Genomic DNA, 20,125 nt, shown 5'->3' on the forward strand with positions numbered 1-20,125 from the left:
AATGGAGGAACTTTCAAAGAGTTTTCTGATTTGTTATACTATTCCATAATTAAAATAAAATAATTAATAATTAATCGTGCTCTGTATATTTCTAAAGCCTATTGCCTTAAATAAGTTGACTAATTTTTTATGTAACTTACATATAAAGAAAGAACTATTATACAACTATACATTTAGAAAAAGAGCAATTTAGGAAATGTACCATATGTTAAACTTTTGACTTTTTTTAAGGTATGCCGTGCCCTGAATTTTCAGTTGTTCAAGATCATCCAAATTTCATTCAGCAGCGTTCCTACAGATCTTCAAAATTTCTGAAGCTGACAGCACCTCGGCTTTGCAGCTTAAAATCGGTTTTGGAAGACGGTATAGACAGGGCGGAAAAATACATTAAAGGTTTGTATCAAAGATTTTGCTCTTAGTATCTTTACCTTGATGACCCAATTCCCCCCCCCCCAAAAAATCAGAGTATTGCTTATTACACTATGGAATAATTTCAATCGCCGATTAAGCTTATTTTGCTTGCAAATAAAATAAAAATTAATGCAAAATTTTCTGTAAAAATAGAAATGATTGATTTTAGGAATTTCAATTACAATCATGCCTCAAACTATTACGTGTTATATCAAACTATTACGTGTATCGAACTTGCAATATTTGCTTGAAAATAGTAACAGAATAGCATAAGCAGAAAGCATTCCCATCGATTTACATTTAACAGCTATATTTGACCAATTTACAAAGAACGAATTTGAAAATTTGAAAAAAGTTAAGATTTTTTTCATTGCCCAGGCACTTTGAATGGGCCAAGTGTATTTCAATATTCTAGTACAAAAGTAACCTTAAAAAAACGGAAATCCCAGTGGGAAAAGATGCTGTAAAAGGATATAAGGTGAGTGAGTGAGTGAGTGCACCGCTATGATGGCTTCCGACCACGGACATGAACCAAACGGAATTATATACCATCACGGCGGGGAAGACTCCAGAGTAACAAGGTTGAATATTATAAACTAATAACAGTTTTTACATATTGTTAACTGCAAGGCACTAAGCGTTATTCTGGTTATCTGCTTTAAGTTCTGAACTTTTGAAACATTATAATATTATCCACGGTTGTTTCTGCTTAGGCAGTGTTCTGAGATTTTCTCTATTTTATCAGGGGCTATTCTGTTTTTGAGTGTGTTAGTCGTCCACATTGCCCAGGCACAGTCCGCTGGTTTCTTCAAGTGCCAGGTTCTTGTATGTACACAATGGAAGTAATAATGGTCCGTGTCGCCTTCCTCTCCGCATTCGCAGAAAGGAGTATCCCTAAGTCTGAATCTGTTCAGGTATACTGGGAATGGTCCATGACCTGTCAAGAACTGTCTTAGGCTAGCACAGTGGGTCTTTATTTCCATGTTAACTTTTGGCAGTAAGCGAAATGTCCTTCGTCCTACCTCTGCCTCTGTCCATCTACTTTGCCAATTTTGTAGCAGACTTGTCAAAGTTGTTCGCTTAATATGAGACCAAGGAAGTTTAGTTGGTCTTTCTAATATATCCGTACAGTTGGCTGCCTGCTTGGCCAGTAGGTCAGCGGCTTCATTGCCTTGAATCCCTGTGTGAGCGGGAACCCATTTTAAAGTGGGTCTTTGCGAAATAGGCATTGTCAGAAGCTGTTTCTGAATTCTGTATACCAATGGACTACGGCTGTTTTGACTTGATAGCCGTTAGACTTGATGCAGAATCACTGAGTATGGAGAATTTCTCCTGTTGACATGTGTTCGCATATCTAATTGCAGCACTGATAGTTAGAAGCTCTGCTTGGTATACCGAGTTGTTCAAGCCTAATTTCCTTTTCCACTCGAATGTTACAACTCCATTTTCTAGTCTACAGAAGGCGCTGCCCGTGCCGTTCTCAGTTTTGGAGCCATCTGTGAAAAGGTTATTACTGTACCTCTGAATTGGTTGGTCGTTTATACTGATACCGTCAGAGAGATTAAAAGCTGCTGGATGAAAGTTATTGCAGTTGTTTTGCTCCTCGTAGTCCGAGTGGTGATAACTATGACCCCAGAGTGTTGAAGTTTGACCCAGCCTGGTAACCCTTACGATAGCTGCCTCCCTTTCTACTATCAAATCTAGGGGAGGAATTCCTGCTAGTTGTTGTAGGGCTAGTGTTGACGTGGTACGGTAGGCCCTGCATACTTGAAGTAGCTGCTGTCTCTGAATAGAGAGCAGGGATCTTTTCATATGAGAGGTAAGTTCGCCACCCCAGATTGCTGCTCCATAAGTTATTACTCTTTCTGTAATGGTTCTATGCCAAATTTTTAGTAGCTTAGATGAGATACCCCATTTATGTGAAGTCATGCGTCTCATGTTGTTGCTTAGGATGCTAATTCGAGTCTTAAGATTCCTGACATGTGGCATCCAAGAAAGTCTGTTGTCGAGTAATAGCCCAAGATATTTCAATTGGGGGAAACATTTTACCGGTATCCCATGGAGTTTAATGCTTGGGTTGCGTCTTAGCTGCCTGCTGCGTCCTATGAGCAAAGCTTTAGTTTTCTCTGCCGAAATCTGAAGCTTATGTGCTCTGGCCCATTGGGAGAACAGATCAAGACAGTATTGAGATCTCATTTCGAGGTTACTCCTTCCTGCCACAACTAGCATAAAATCGTCCGCATAGGCTATGATTCGAGCGTATTCTACGCTCTCAAACTGACGAAATGCCGAGTTTGCCACTATATTCCACAGTGTTGGTCCAAGGCATGACCCCTGTGGGCATCCTCTAAGGACATTTTTGACATAAATGCCGCTGTCTGATGTTACTTGTACACTTCGATCTTGAAGGTACGAGCGAAGGATGGTAATAATGGCTGTTGGGCACGCTATGTTGTGCAGCAAATTTATTACGTCTGGCCACCAAAGGGAGTCAAAGGCTCCCTTGATGTCAATGGCTATTGCCAGTGAGTGCAAATTGTTATCCTTGTTCTGTTTGATAGTGGCCATTAAGTCTTTTATGGCATGTTCAGTTGAGTTGCCCATTCGGAATCCATATTGGTTGGGATGCAGAGCGTTGTTCCTTTGCAGGAAGAAGTCCAATCTGTAAAGAATTACTCTTTCCAATACCTTACCGAGCGCTGGCAGTAGACAGACTGGCCTGTAAGATGTAGGTTCTGCCGGAGTTTTGCCTGATTTTAGGAATAACGCCACTTCTGCCAACTTCATATTTTTAGGAAAGTACTGATGTTTCCAGCAAGCTGAAATGACCGCTAGGAATAGTTTTGGGAATTCCCGGTGTATCTCTCTAATGATGATATTATCAATTCCATCCGGACCTGGAGCTTTTTTGGGTGCCAGAGTACGTATGATGTTATCCACTTCCATTTGCGTAGGAGGGAGTTCGTCTCTTCTGGTAACTTGGCGAAATTTCATACTGTAGGTTTTTCTCGCTTCCTCTTGCTCCTCTAAGAAATCCTTTTCATCATCATCAGGAAAAACTGCATTTATGATCTCACTGATTACTTCGATGTTGGATGAGGCAGTGCTATTCACCATAGGCGAAAGGGTCGTAGGACGAAACACCTTGTTACATGTTATCTTTTGAGTAGGTCCAAAGGCTTTAGTGACATTACTACAGTAAGTTCTCCATGAGATTAACTTGGCCTCTTTAATTTTTCTTTTATATAAAGCTCTGGCTTTATTGTATGTTATCATTTTGAGTTGCCGTAGATATGGATCTACCGTGGATTGTGCTTTTCTGCGAAGTGCTCGAACTCTGCTCCTCTCTGTGTTAAGCTCTGGTGACCACCAGGATATCGAGTGTTTTACCTTTACAGATTTCAAACGATATGCTTTGTGGGCGGCTTGCACTATTTTTGTGACTAGTAAGTCGTAGAGATTATCTAAAGAGTTTCTGTCCTGGCAGTTGTTGAAATCTTTGATAAATTTCTCTACGTGCGCTCGAATGTGTTCCCGTAAAACGGAATGTCCTCCAAATGCCGTTTTGAATCTTTTCTTTATTATGTAGTCTATAGGAGTATCCAGCCTGTAAGTAATAATTTTGTGATCACTGAGTGACGGCAGGTCACTCACTGTCCAATCTTGTATGTACGGAGTTGTATTGGGAGTTGATATTGTTAGATCAGGCCACCCTCGATCTCTAGATGTTTCAAAGGTAGGCGGTGAGTCCTGAGCGTTGATGACAATGAAATGCTTACTGTCCAAGAATTCGAGTACCGCAATTCCCCTTCGGTTCTCCGAGTCAGCACCCCATAGTTGACTGGTGGCGTTAAAGTCTCCTGCTATGATACAGTGTGATGCCCCAGTTAGAAGGTTAGAATTAAGTTCCTCTAATAGAGAGGTAATATCTTCGCTCGGGGGTAGATACACAGCAATAATATTAATGCTGCAATTACTAGTGTCTAGTCTGATGGAGACTGTATGCTCTGTGATTTTCATTAGGAGAGGGGAGAGAGGGCCACTGTAAATAATCGCAGCTAGCTGATTCTTTGAGAGAAACGTTCTGCTGTGTGTTGGAACACTAGGAATCACTCCGTTGTAAACGTATGGCTCTTGGAAGATTCCGACATTGGCAGCAGTATGTGTCATTACTTGCAGCGTATTTATGGTTGCTGCATAGCACTTCTGCAAGTTACACTGTAAAAATCGAAGACCTGCTATATGTTTGTTTAGTGTCATCTTGGTTTAGTTCTTTGCAGTGGTCCTTCTCAGACTCTCGAAATGGGCTCCATACACTGGGCAGGAACTTGAAGTAGCTGGGTGATCTGTGCTGAAAGAGGTCCCCTTTTCAGAATTACTACTGCAGCAATTAGTGCAACTCACTTTTTCCGAGCTACACTCCTGCGTCGGGTGGCTGTTACCACACTTCGCGCAAACTGGAGCGTTTTTACAGTTCCTGCTATAGTGACCGAACTCCTGGCAGTTGTAACAGCGTATGATCCTAATGTACGGACGGAGAGGACAAGACTCAAAACCCACTAAAAGACGGCCTAGCTTAACTAGGTGTTCTGCTGACTTAGGGTCTATGTCTATCACCCAGTTTTTCCTTCCGCTTTGCCCGGAACGGCTTGCTCGTATTTGAAAAGCACTGGGATTGAAATTGGGCAGTTGGTCTACAAGTGCTGCTGTTAGATCTTCTTTTCCTAGATTCTCAGGTACTCCAAAAATAATTACACTTTCCCTTCTTGGCTTGGGCTCCCGAAATTCAAGTGTCTCTAGTAGTGCTGGCCTGTCCTCGATTGCCTGTTTCAGGCGTAGCAGGTGAGCTTTTTCTCGACACCGGATGAGAAGCTCTCTGGACCTTGTCGGCCGAATCTGCACTAAAGTGATCCCTAGCTGGGAGGGTTTCAAATCTGCCGAAAGTTGAGCTTTAATCCCTTCGGGTGTCCGTGTGGAGTTCTTTGACCTTAATAATAGAACGTGCTCCGATTGAACTGGAGAAGATCTTGTAGGTGGAGAAGTTTTCCGCTTCTTTCGTGTCACCTCAGTGAAGGAATATTCTTTTGTGGACTGTTCTTCTGGGGCTGAGGATTCCACTGCTTGAAAAGACTCGGAATGTTGAGGATTCTCGTGAGATGGCTGTAAACTGTGTGCGAGTTGCTGTTGTTGCAGAGCCAAGACTTGTCCCTGTAGCTGGGCGAGATAAACCTCTTGTTCCGTTAACGTTATGCGAACGGTGTTCACAAAAGATGTAAATTGCTTTCTTTCAGAAGCGTTTAGTCTGCGAGATTCCTTTGATTGTAAGATGAATAACTGGAGTTGGTTACAGATGTGGTTGATTGCTTCCAACCTGGAGTTAGGTGTCGTAGTGCTAGCAGCACCTTTAACAGAAGGGAGAGAATGTTGAATTTTATGCTCCGTGCCGGCTGGTGATGAGGGAGTATCCGAAGGCATAGTAAGTAAGAGAACACAATGAAGATGCTTTCAGAGCATAAAAAAACGAATGATGAGATGAATGATGGATACACATGCACCTGCAATATTCCAGGAATACTCAGTTTACGCGATAGCAGTGTAAGGAAAGGTAGCGGAACACAATGAACACACTTCACGACGCTAAACTTGAATGAGGAGATGCACGATCAGATCGCATGCACTTGGGCTAGAGTACTAAGCATGTACCGTAGCAATAATAGATTAGATAGTTGCGAGAACACAATGTGTGCACTTTCACGGCACTAAAGTGGATGAGGTGATGTATAATGAAACCTCATAAGCTAATGAAATGAATAATGAAACCTCATAGACTTTCTTGTATATTGAGTATGGGCTGTAGCACTATAAGAGGAAAATATATATATATATATTTGTTTTATATAAAATGTGACGCACACATTTTAACCTTATATACTAAACAGTTCTAAGTAAGCACAGACTGATAATCACGCACACTATTACACAGCACTGAATAATAACAAAATGACTATTAGAACACGATGCACACACTTTCTAGGACTAAACTCGAAGGAGAAGATGCGCAATCAAATCACATAAACTGACAGTAAAGTATGCACTATAGCACTATAAGATGAGAAAACTGCAAAAACACTATACTTTCACAGCACTGAAAATTTGATTAGGAGATGAATGAAGATATCTCACAAATAAATTATCTTGCATAAATATTGAGTTTGCGCTGTAGCACTATGAAAGAAAAGATTAAAAAAAAAAAAAAAAAAAAAAAAAGAGCAATAACGTATGCACACACTCACGGTAAGCACTGAATAAAAATTACGCGCTTGATGAAGAAAAGATGAATACTTGAGCACAATACACGCACTTTTCACTGCACTAAGTAAGTACTGAATAATATTCACACGCACTATATCAAAGCACTGAATAATATGATTAATACTGGAGCTCTTCGTAGCATTAAACTTGAATGAGGAGATGTACAATCAAATCGCATACACTGCCGATAAAGTATGTACCGTACTGCGAGAACACGATGCACAAACTTCCGGTATTAATAATGAATAAGGAGATGTATGGTGAAATTTCAAAAATCTTCTTTACATATATTGAGTATGTGCTATAGCACTAGTTCAGACTGGGGTATGTAAGAGGTAAATACTTCGTAAGCGTTAAAATTTCTTTCAAAATAAGCAATGCACACACTTTCACAGATATGAACTTGGATGAGAAATTGCATTAAGCAATGTACACACTTTCACAGATATGAACTTGATGAGGAATTGCACTGTAGCACTAATGGAGGAAAATACTGCTTGAGCTGAATGCAAACACGCACTTGGCAAGAATGATGTGTAGTACTAAAAAAAAAATAAATCAAATACACTGACAGTCGTAAGATGATTACTACTCTTATGTGGCCAAAGATGGCAGTTGACAATCTTTTCCTTCTTGTTTTGAAGGAAAAAAAAAAAAAAAAAAAGCGAATTTGGAAGGGGTGGATTTAGAGTAGTATTCGATTACAAGCGCACCCCTGCGCTGCCTGTGTCCGAGACTGAGAGGAGGGGAGAATGCTAAAGTTCCTTTTTCTTATCAGCAGAAGGAAGGAGGGTCGGGTAACCGCTTTACTGTGTTAAAGTAACAACGGTCAGGAACACAAGCCGGAACAGTAATACTTAGAAAATTAATTAAATAATCACTGAATAATGATGAAACTTACACTACTGAAGTCCTAGTGCTTTGCTGTAACTGCAGATACAAAAAAATCTCTTGTAAGGCTGAATATTCCGTTCACCGTGAAGCAAAATGTGAGAGCAAAATTCATACGACCTCTTATCTCTGCGTATAGACCAATTCTCCAGGATATAAGGTATTTCTCCCGCCTTCTTGGCATATCTTCGTGGTGGGTTGGCCTGCACGCTGGACGCGTATTCCAGAGGTCCGAGGCTCGATTCTCGGTGAAGGTGTTGCTCATTTTTTTATCTCTCCTGTTTTAAAAAATACCTAATGTCTCTAAAGTGACGTCCAAACTAAAAGGGTGGTGAATGATGATTCTTCATCAACAGGATTTGGCGATTGTGTCCCCTAATCCCAGTCGCCCTTTAAAAGGAGGAGTATGTAAGGTATTTCTCCCGCCGGCATGCCTTCGTGGTTGGGTGGTCTACACGCGGGGCGCGTATTCCAGAGGTCCGCGGTTCGATTCCCGGTGAAAGCGTTGCTCATTTTTCATCTGTCCTGCTTTCAAAAATACCTAATGTTTCTACAAGAAATGATATAGAATATCCTTTCTAGATAACTTGAACAAATGCTCATAGCCTAACCTTTGATTACACTACCAAATATTTTTAAATTCATTGTTTTTATATACTCATGTGTAGCGTTTTTGCAACTAAATTTTTTATTGTTATGTATTTTTCGATGAGCATATTTATGTATAATTTCTTCAAAGATATTGCGAGTTTAAGGTTGGCGTGCAATCCTTATTAGTGATGAGTAAAAATAAATAACATCGATGATTCAAGCGATGCTTATTTTTGACAAACATAGATGCATTTAGGAAAGGTTTCTGGATTACAAGGTAATTATTCAAATCCAGGCTTCATCACTGCAATAAAAAAAAGGCACAAAATGTGTTTGCTTTCGGACACCTGCTCTGCACAGCTAATAGGGAAATAACAGAATTTATTTTCTCCAAGTACCATTTCTACACTCATGGAATCAAATATGCGTTTAAATGTGGGCATCGGAAACGGGTTGTATAATACACTAGTAAACTTACGCCTGGTTATCAAACTTAAAATCAGTTTACTTAACAGTATAAGTGTCACCAATAAAACATGAGAACATATAACTGAGGGTATAATTTAATAATGCTTTCAGCACTCTGGATTTTATGGAAATATTGAATCTGAAATGAATTAACACCTCGCACAAATGTGATTTAACTGAAATTTTGTAGTATTCGTGTAACACTGAAAAAACGCACTGAAAACTGTGTAACTGGAAATCCTTCTACGACTAGATTATTGTCGACTCAGCTGAAACTCGATTCTGTTTTGACGCTGATATTATAAAAAGAGAAAATGAAGACAAGAGTGTGGAAGATAAGAATGGCTATGAGAATTCAAAACACTACTGACAGCGGAAGTAACATATACACTGGAAGTAACATATATGATACTGCTCTAAAGAAAAAGAAAACATTTAAAATTTTTGATAAAATACGAAATATAAAACAAAACTTTTAAAAAAATGCAATATGCGGTAAGAACTGAAAACACAGTCAACACTTTTGGTCCTTAGAGGATGAGGTACCTTTATCTCATCACCATGGAAGCTGATAAACTTATTATTCAACATCTAAACCACATTAAGTTTGCTTTTTCGTCTAATTTAAATTATATTCATTCGTCTTCGAAAATGTTTCTACTTTCTATCTATATTCTGTTAAAGATGAAATGTACATATAGAGGGTTTCCCGTAAATATTGCGACGAGCTTTTGGGGGAGGAAGGACACATCATAAGGATTAAGAATTGCATGGGAACCCATGCCCAGAAATGTCAGGGGTAAGTGGTAGCAGAGGTAGAAGATGGGAAAGGAAACGAGAGAGTGATTAATTTGAAACATTTATTGAACACGAATACAAATGGTATACAACAGCTTGAATGTTATAACAGATGCTCGAAGTCTGCACTATCAGACGCCAAACATGCTTGATACCTACGGACCATTGACTGCCGGGCATGTTCAAACACACCGGGAGTTTATTTGATTGTAGCAACTGAGCAGGCGAGTCTTGCCACAAGATCCATTTCAGACACAACAAAATCGTGATACACGACACTTTTGATGGTTTCACACGAAAAGAAATCAAGGTTTGATAAATCCGGTGAGCGTGCGGCCAGGGATCCGATCCACCAAGCCCAATCCATCGATGTGGGAATGATCTGTTCAAATTTCTACGAACATCTAATCCAAAATGAGCAGGCATCATGTTGGAACCACATGTTACGCCTCACAATTGCTGGAACATCGTCAAGCAAGCCGGAAAGAACCTGCTCCAGAAAGATCAGATAATTCGCGGCATTCAACCTATATGGGAAAAGGTACGACCCAACTAAGCAGTCACTGACCAAACTCACTCATTAGCTTTAAAGAGTTGTTGTGCCGCACACCGTGGGGTTTTTCTTGAGCCCATAAATGTTGATTGTGGTGATTGAATACGCCATCCCTAATGAATGTGGCCTCATCCGTGAACAACACATAAGCTGGGAAATTAACATCGCGGGCACTTTCTTGCAGAAACCACTGTGCGAAACGCACACGTTCAGGATGGTCATCGGGGAGCAGTAACTGAACCCTTTGGAGACGAAAAGAGTGGAAGGACTCGACGTTCAAGACACGCTGGACACTGGTATGAGTCATTATTAATTGAGAGGCAATGGCACATATACTGGTCCTTGGATTACTCTCCACCGTATCCAACGCGCTTTCTTCTCTAACGGCTGAACGAGTTGATAGTGGCCTGCCCTCACTTGTCGTGCCACTTCTTAATGACCCGTAGTCGCACAAATTTTGATGCAGACATGCAAACAAACTGTGGTGTGGTTGATGTCTGTCGGAGAAGTGTCCTCGATAAATGCCTGCAGTTGGTTCGTCCATTACCCTCAGCTATTCCATACACTAAATGCATCTCTGCAAGTTCTCTGTTTGTGTAACGTTCCATGCTCTTCGTATGGTGCTTACGGCTCGAATGAGGCAATCCTCACTCCCCATTAGCACACTCTTGTGAAGCAGCCGCTGGCGGCGTACAATAACGTTTCTGAGCATGGGTTCCTATGCAATTCTTAATCCTTATGATGTGCCCTATCTCCTTCAGAAGTTTGTCGCAACATTTGCGGGACACCCTGTATGCATAAATGAATAAATACAAAGTAAAAGCAATTCAAAACCTAATCCATTTGTGCCTGAAAGCAGCAACAAGTGATGATAATAATGCAAAATAAATAAAAATAAATACTTTTAAAATCCTCCCATATTCAGTTCCAAACAAACATGCGCAAAAAAAAAAAAAAAAAAAAAAAAAAAAAAAAAAGCAGAATGGCAAATTACGCGATAGGTGCAAAAAATAGCAAACCCAAAAATTAAAAGGAAAAAGAACTTAACATCTTTCACTGCATCATCATCAGGTGGTTGGTGCAACGAAAGAAGTAAACATATGAGCCTATTTCTAAGCTAACAGAGAGAAAAATTAAAGTTTAATACTTAAAATAATCTCAGAAAATTAATCAAAGTAATCTATGTCTTTATCAGTCCGAATCTTATAGGCCGTAGTAAGTAGTACAAAAATTTGAAAAAGTATAGCATCAAAATCATAAAAGCGCTTAAGAAAGCTTATTTTTTTATTTTGAGCACAGCGAGTCCAAAAAAGAAACATGTAAATTCAAACAATCATACAGGTCAGAATAAAAAAACTTCGGCAAATTTATAGCATCAAAAATCGTAAATAAGGCTTAAAAATATAATAAAAGTTATTTCCTATTAAAGCGAACAGAGTCGAAAAAGGGAGGGGGCATGAAAACAGAAGCAATCCAACATTTGAAAAAATAACAAATGAAAATTAGTATTAAACTTCAGTTTGTGTCTTTGTGAGTACAGAAAGAGGCTGCTGTATTTACTTCTTTAGCTCCACCAACCCCCTGACGAAGATGCAGGGAAAGGTCTAAATTTCTTTTTTTCCTTTCCATTTTTGGTTTTGCCATTGTTTCACCTATAATGCACTTTGTCGTTATGCCTCTGGTTTTTTGCATATTGCTTCTTTTGAACTGAATATGGGATGAATTTTAAATGTAATTATTTTAATTAATTTTACATTATATATACAGGGTGTATCAGTACAGCGGTGACAAACTTTCAGGAGAGGTCGAGTACACTAGACGATGCGAAATCACATAACAATGATTGGTCGGAAGCGCTTTCTTGTCGCGGTAGTGACGACACATATCACAAGAAAGGAAGAATACGAACAAGGTGAGGAAACAAGTTTATTATGCTAAGTATAGAAAAAACCAAGAAATAAGGGGAAAAAAGACAACAATCATCATCAAAGAAGGTGTTCGAAATTACGACCCCGAACTGTGATGCATCACAACTCCCATGCATGGAAGATGCATGACATACGGTTCCTGCATCATGGTGAGGGGTCGTAATTTCGAACACCTTCTTTGATGATGATTGTTGTCTGTTTTTGTTCTTATTTAGTGGCTTCTGCTGTACTAAGCATAATAAATATGTTTTCTCACCCTGATCGTGTCCTTTCTATCTTGTAATTTGTGTCGTCACTACCGGGACAGGAAAGCGTTTCAAACCATGCAATTGCTGATTTCCCATCGTCTAGTTGTACTTTAACTCTCTTGAAAGTTTGTCACCGCTGTACTGATACGCTCTGTTTAAGGTCTAGGAAATACTTTTTTAAAATACTAATTCAAAAACTCATTGATTTTTTTCTTTTAATAATTCGTGGCTTTAATTGAATTTACGTTTATTGGAGATGGTATATGAATACGTTTTGTAATAATATATATGTATATATATATATATGAATTTAACAAATATTCTGTATAATTCTAGGTTATTTTATATTTGCTTTATACGAATAGAGAATATTTGTTAAATTCAAATTTCATTCCTTGCAGCAATGGCGCAAGAGAATTATTTAAATTTAATTTAACTTTACTATTTTCTTGTGAAACAATATATATATGTATATATATATATAAGGGTGGTCATAAAAAAATCTTCCCCAATATATGAACCCCTAGCGGCCTATCTGCTCAACGAATCGAAATGAAATTTCAGATGTTGTTATTTGAAGTTATGCGCTCCAGGTTTGGGGGATTTAAAACAGTAGAGCTCTCATGATTACGTTTACAGTGAAAACATTTTGAAATTTTCGAATGGCAACACCCACTGTTTTCCTGCGCAAATTGATCAGCGTATGAAAAAAACCGTAAACGGCGTTGGAACGCTACAGGCAGGATGAAAACTGCCAGCGTAAAACATTTGCAAAGAAGAGTATTGTAAAGGACCTATGGCAATGCAATGAAGAGACTTTTATTGGAATTAGTTTCCAATTAGCCCACCTTCAGAGATGATAACGCATTGCATACGGGATACGTTGAGAACAATGGCGAACGTAACATTGCAGGAGGAACCTGTATAACATCACGCTTTATGGTATCTTTCTTTCATTACTGACAAATTTTGTGGATTTGATGTAAGCCTTAGATTTCAGATAACACCAGTAGCAGAAATCCCTCAAACTGAGTTCGGGAATAGCGGTGGCCACGAAACTGCAGAATTATGGGATATGATTTTATTATGAAACGCTGTACACGTTGAAAACTTTGTAATTCCAATAAAAGTTCCTCCCCTTTCCTCTAGTTTTTGTGACTGGTCCTTTGCAATACTGTTCTTTGCAAATGTTTCACACTAGCAATTTTCGTCATACGTGAATCGTTTTAAAGCAGTTTATGGTTTTTCAGTACGCTAATCAATTTACGCAGGGAAAAGTGGGTGTTGCCATTCGAAAATTTCGCAATGTTTTTGTCCTAACCATAACCTTGAGAGCTTTATTATGTTAAATCATCGCAATCTGGAGCACATACCTTCAAATAACATTATTCTAAAATTTCGCTTCGATTTGTTGAGAGGATAAGCCGCTAGGAGTTCATATATCGAGGAATTTTTTATGACCACCTTGTATATATATAGATATTTTGTTATTAATATCTTATTATTTATCGAGTTATAACATATAGTAGATATTTAGGAAAGAATTCCGTAATTTGATGTAAGCGGGATTAAATGTAACATATTAATAATTAAGTTCTCCAAGCATGAGTGTGTGACAAAATGACTAGATCACGCCATTTTTATCATCATATAATTTTGCCATATTTAATGTCCTATTTTGTCATTTGTCACTATGCCATACCATTTTTTCTCTAAAAATATTAGTATGTTTCTAGGATGCTAGTTATTATTGTCCCTAAGACTTTCAGTAGAATATTTTCATATGCTGTTTCAGTTGAAATGTGTAAATTAGCTCGGATGTTTTTCTTAGTGATTCAGCATCTACTTTAGAGAGTAGTTTCCTAATGTGTAAGGAACAAAATAAAAAGATGAACTTTTCTCTAAATACAAGATTAAAAACTTCGCTATCCTTCTGCTAGTAATTTTAAACCTCAAGGCACAAGAATTTGCATAGTAAAAAATTTCGTGAAGAATTCAGTAAATGTAATTTTGCAATCTTTTATTTCATTATCTTAGTTATAATGTTAGCCAGCTTGATCACTATATGTGACGCATATTTCAATAACATTTAGTTATACTAAATTTCTGTTACATATTTCATCTCTCCCTATTAATCATTTGCAAGCATTTTCTTTTTCTTGACTGTTTTTAATAATACTTCACTAATAAAATGGCATTTTCCCTATCCGTTAAATAATATCGTAATGCAAATAACAACTGTTGTGTTAAGCTCTTACCTTAAGTTAATTCATCTAAAATAGTCTGCTAGTCACATCATTTAGTCAAAACATCATTAAAAAACTTCGCTCAAATTTTTTATCAATCCTTGAGGTATTTCTTAGAAATGGAATATATCTTTAGTGATTACTTTCGCTCTAGATGAAATCCTGTATTACAATACGAATGTATATATTACAATAGTAACCGTGCTATTAGTTCATTATATTTTGATAATGTAATAATGTAATCATGAATTATATAATTTTACTGCCCACAGAAGGTAATCTATGTCATATTAAACTCGAAGTTTTGACCCGTTTTGCTTATGCAGATAATTAACATCGCTTTTCCAATTTTACTTGAAGTGCCTCATTTAAACTGGTAAGGTACGGCTTTATATCTGTTTACGGTTTTAAATAATGCATGTACACTGCGGAGGGGGGGGAAATGGGGATAGTTCTATTTCTCCGGTTCTACTGTGCCGATTGACGAAATTCAACTTACGTTTTTCATGTCTCATGTCTCAAAACGCGACTTAGGATATGTGTTAGATTTATATATAGCATTGTTCTATTATAGGTATTTTGACACAAAATAGAACCTTGTTTTCAAATGACATGACAGTTTTTTTTTTCATGTTTCGATTCTACGATTCACATTATGCCTATATATTAAATTTTGTAAAATTTTCTGTGAAATTTGTGGATAAATTTAAAAATTTATCTTGGAGAAAATTTTTTCAGTTTGCGCCAAGAATAATTTACTCGGCGAACTTCATAATTTATAGCAATCTATTTTCCTGTTTTTCACTGTAAACGAGCGGAAAAAAAGGTCACGCTAATTACTTTCAAATAATTTTTAACATAGTGCATGAACCACATTTGGCCTTATTATCGCTTGTAACGAATATGCTAAATTTCAAAGCATGCCAATATGTAAATTCACGTATATCTTAGGAAATTGTGAATAAAAAACTCTAGTTTTTTTGCAGGTGTGCCTAGAAATACATCTAGTATTTTAAGATGATGTTAAAAATTTTATAGGTTATAATATAATTTTTTTGAAAAATTTATAAAAAATATTTAAAAATACAAATTTTAAAAATAAATCATAAAAAATGTGCGAATTATATTTGGATTAAGCCTATATTTTGAATTCTGGAAGACAGAATCAAGTAAGTTTAATAAAAAAGAGATATTAATAAATATATATAAAATTCAATTAACATTCAGGAGTTAAAATTTTGAGAGCTAATTTTTTAAAAACTACTGCTGCGATTTTTACAAAACTTGGCAGTTTGGCATAATTTGAGTTGTAGAATTGAAATATGGAAAAACATTGGCATGTCATTTCAGAAAAAGTCCTATTTTATGTCAAAATACCTATATTAGAACAATGCTATGTATAAATCTAATACATATCCTAAGTCGCGCTTTAGAGACATGAAAAACGCAAGTTGAATATTTCTTCAATCGGCCCTGTAGAACGGGAGATATAGAACTGCCCCCCCTTTTTTTAACACAGTGTACATACAGATTTTATGTTTTTCAATATTAATTCTGTGGTTGCACTATTGCAAAATCTTAACTTCATATAATCACTATTGTAAAGCACCATTAAGAAAAGAATAAGTAATATAATATAATTCTTTCCTTAATATTCATTTAGCTTTTAATTTGCGTTCATATACAATTTTTTCCTGATATAAATTTCTTAATGTAAATATTTGAGTAAAATATCGAATTAATTAAAATGTTGATTGGAAGAGTGTACTTGTTAATAAATTTCGACAGTTTTCATTACTCTATCAAACAAGAGTTATTAATGTAACTCAAAATTATCATATTGTGTCTGATTCATTGTTTATTTTAAGGAGCCAACAACAGAGAACAAATGTATGTTCACACTCAACCGCTTTTGATCGAAGTGGACCAGCATACGAGTTCAAAATCCAAAAACCCTTGGTGTCGGATGAGTTACAGTGCAAATTTATTTATACCTCATTTTTGGGGGATTATAGCGACACCAACAAAGGTAATTATAAAAAATTAGCACACTTCTGCAAAATTTAATAACAATAATGTAATAGTTTTGTACTCGCCAAAATTTATTATTAAAGGAATGAGAACGCTATTTAACTAGGAAGGTTTGGTAATTGATTTTCATGTATCACGTTTATGGTAATTTCTGTATACCCATAAAATATTATTATATCATTGAAAATAAATACTAAAGCAATAATATAAAATCCTTTATTTTTATTTTGACATTTTTACTCTCATTTCCAGATGAAAGCAAAATCTTTAGTTTGCATTTTTACAAAAATAACTGCGTTTTTGATTACAGCATGTCAGCTAATTATTATTACATTTTTCGGATATGAATATTAATATAAGCCAGCGTTACAGTTTCTTACACACTTACCTAATTTTATAATTAGAGGAATAAAATCAGAATCTAAATTGCGAAAGTTATATATTATCTCTTTCTGATAATTTTTATATTAACATTCTCTCACTGGGAAATTAATATGAAAATATTTCAATAAAATCACACGCTTTTATATTATCAATATTCTTATTACGCCGCCCAGACAATATAGTGGTTAGGGAAGCCTGACTGCGATACCGAAGGGCCTGGGTTTGAATCCCGGAGAAAGCACGGTTGTAACTGTCCGTCCCTTAATAGGAAGCGATGGTGGCCCACCTATTAGGTGTCTTCATAATAAAGAGACCATCAGATCTGGCCTTGTATAAATTAATGCACTGTGTTACACTGTAACTGTTCACAATCTGCCATTGGAAAAACAAATATTATTATTATTTTCGATTATAGATGAAAATAAACTATTTTTCGTGGATTCTTATGAGAGTAATTGCATTTTGAATGATGGCATGTCATAGTTTCTATAGTTTTTCCTGTTTCTGAAAAGATTACTATAAAACTCGAACTCACAAATTTCCTGCGTTAAATTTGTGAAGTGCTTTAAGCCTGATCTTATGGTCCTCTTAGATTTCCAAAATGACAAAAACTAAAATTCAGATTAAATGCGTATATCACATCATAGCTGAAAATATCAGAGTTTGGAAATTATACATAACAATCTTCTACCTTCTTTTACTAACATTAAGACTAACATTTTTTTATAAAATTTGCCGCTTACTCTACCTATAGACTTCCCATTCTAATCTTAGCAACAAAAGAGGTATCACTAGGACTATCTTCCACTGAGCTTCTCGCCATCCTTACGTTACGTATCTGCCACTGTACTTGTAACCTAGCAGGTAACAATCCCAGGTGATCACAACGCACTAAAGTATCAGACGTTCTTTTTATGTGTTTACTACTATTTTAATAGTTTTGGAAAGCCTCTGAAATGTCACGAATACAATAAACTGTGCTTTTACTTGTTAAGAATCCCGGATGTTCCTGTATTAGTTTTTTCATTTGCCTTTTCCTAGATGATACTCGGAGAAATTTTAGACTCAGTCTGTTTTAAAAACCTAGCGAATCAGCTACAGAAATTTAAATTAGAATATTTTCCTGTTTCTGTTTTTTGCAGCCAATTAGATACAACCTAAAAGAAATGTTATGCTAATTCTCTGAATGCTTCTTGCTCCATGTTGTTTAGTAGTTGTTTGAAATCCTTTTTATGTGGCAGACGTTAATAGTTCTGTCACATAGTACTTAACTTACATGATGAAAAACTGGCTTCCAACCGGACCTTTGGGGGGAAAGAAAGAAAGAACGTAATGATGAGCACTTCATTTAGGCAATGCTGAAATAATGCAGAATCTGTGCGCTGTTATGATACTAATATTACTGATTCTAGTGTCATTAAAGAAGTATCTAGTAGTACTCGTAACATTTCAAAGAAAAGTACTTTCTTAAATATGACGAGATTTATTATGATTAACTTGGTATGGCAAAACCTCAGTGCGTTTTTGTTACGCAGTGCTTTCAAACCTGTGTGTGACACCCGCGAAATTGAAACGGCACCTAAAGACAAGACAAAATACGCAAACGTAAAACGTAAACCTGTTGAAAAATCCATAGATGTGTTGAAGTAAGTTCTGCAAGTAAAGAAGGCCTTAGAAAGTTCCTATATTGCAAATTTTCACATCGCAAAGATCGAGATACACCCATTCGATCGGTGAGACCTCAATACGTCCAGAGATACAAAAGATACACATTAAAAAATGTTTAGTGAAAAATTATCTAATGACTTTGAATTAATACCACTCTTAAATGATACAGTTACATACCGATTATTAAAAGAGAATATAAATTTTCTTCTCTTAATTACTTAATATAAACGCAAAATTAAATAAATTTTAACTAATTGTATTTTTAAAACATACTTGTAGAAACATATGCAGAAAAATTACTTTCAAAACATACAAAAATAAAAGTAGTTCGCAGAATATTCTAATTTATAAAAATGATGTTTATTTGGAAAACGTTTGAGAAACGCTACAAACAATGTTCCTTTCATTGCATGTTGCTCGAAAGAATACCAAATATGTGAATTTAGATAAAGTTTTTTTGTTAAAATATAAAATTTTCCTTTCATTAAAAACCTCACTTATCATACTCTTAAAATTAAATTCTTTAGATCAAGCCAAAAAATTAGGTACGATAAGAAATTGCTTTATTTTATTATACGAATATTCTTAGGTTGCTATATCATTACCAAAGAGCAAAAGTATTATAATCAATTTTCGGTTTTCTAAATGTTTTAGCATTTGAAATTGCAAACTGCAGCTTCTGTAAGCCAAAAGTGTTGTTCTTTGACCTTATTTCCTGCGAAATATGTTCTAAATTACGCTTGAAAAGCCAAACGAAGAATAGTTTTGAAATTTCAACATTATTTACGATGTATGAAAATGAATTTTCCGTATTCGTATATAAACTTCAATAGAAACATACTTACATGACACATAACTACTTCCTAAAGTTTGTAGGAGAAAAAGTATACATTGTAAAAGGAGATAAAAACGTGGCATATCTTTTATTCTGGTTGTAAATAGTTAAAGTGATGCGCAATCGTTGCGAATTTGCGTACGATAATTATAATGTGTTTCTATGAAATTAATTAGATTATATAAATTAAATCCTGTAGGATTTATACCCACTCTTTTAGAATAACCAGCCTGAGCTCTTAAAGATTCATGAGAGGACAATGAGGTGTTGCAGACTGACGTCATAAGACATTACAAGCATATTAAAATGATTAAGTTATGGTCAATCCATTCGAGCAATACCTTCAAGTTATTCATCCACCAGACAGAACGGATGAGCTCGAGAATTAACTACCATATTAAAAGAAACTTTCTAGACAAAGATCCCTACAAGGCTTTACATGAACCCACAGGAATTCACTCGTTTGTCTATTACCCATTATAAAAACCTCTGCTGGAAACGGTCAAACCGGTGTAATTACGTCGTATCTTAATTGTTCCTGAGATGAATAAATCACATTCATGAAAATTGGATTTTTCACAGACGTTCGCTTAAAAAGTCACTGAATTCATGTTCCCAGGCAAAAATATGCTGAGAACCAGTATTTAAAATTAACCGTGGTTCTTCAGGAAAGCGAGCTCCTCAAAGCGAGCAATTCCATTGCCACTACAGAAGACACTATTATAAATACTTCCAATAAGAAGAGGAATACACACACACGA

At 36.3% G+C, this 20,125-nt stretch overlaps 1 protein-coding gene across 2 annotated transcripts in view; it reads left to right on the top strand.

The window, feature by feature from the left end:
* Positions 1 to 20,125, top strand: part of LOC118183435 (uncharacterized) — a 34,653-nt gene that overhangs the window by 11,347 nt on the left and 3,181 nt on the right. For both annotated transcript variants that reach the window (XM_035352969.2, XM_035352968.2), the window contains exons 3-4: positions 232 to 393; positions 16,315 to 16,475. In XM_035352969.2, the coding sequence (XP_035208860.2) occupies positions 232 to 393; positions 16,315 to 16,475 (323 nt within the window). The remainder of the gene's footprint in view (positions 1 to 231; positions 394 to 16,314; positions 16,476 to 20,125) is intronic.

The sequence above is a fragment of the Stegodyphus dumicola genome, chromosome X1 (assembly GCF_044657685.1).
Source record: "Stegodyphus dumicola isolate Sdum_Otavi_A_Nest chromosome X1, ASM4465768v1".
In the NCBI taxonomy this organism is placed as follows: domain Eukaryota; kingdom Metazoa; phylum Arthropoda; class Arachnida; order Araneae; family Eresidae; genus Stegodyphus; species Stegodyphus dumicola.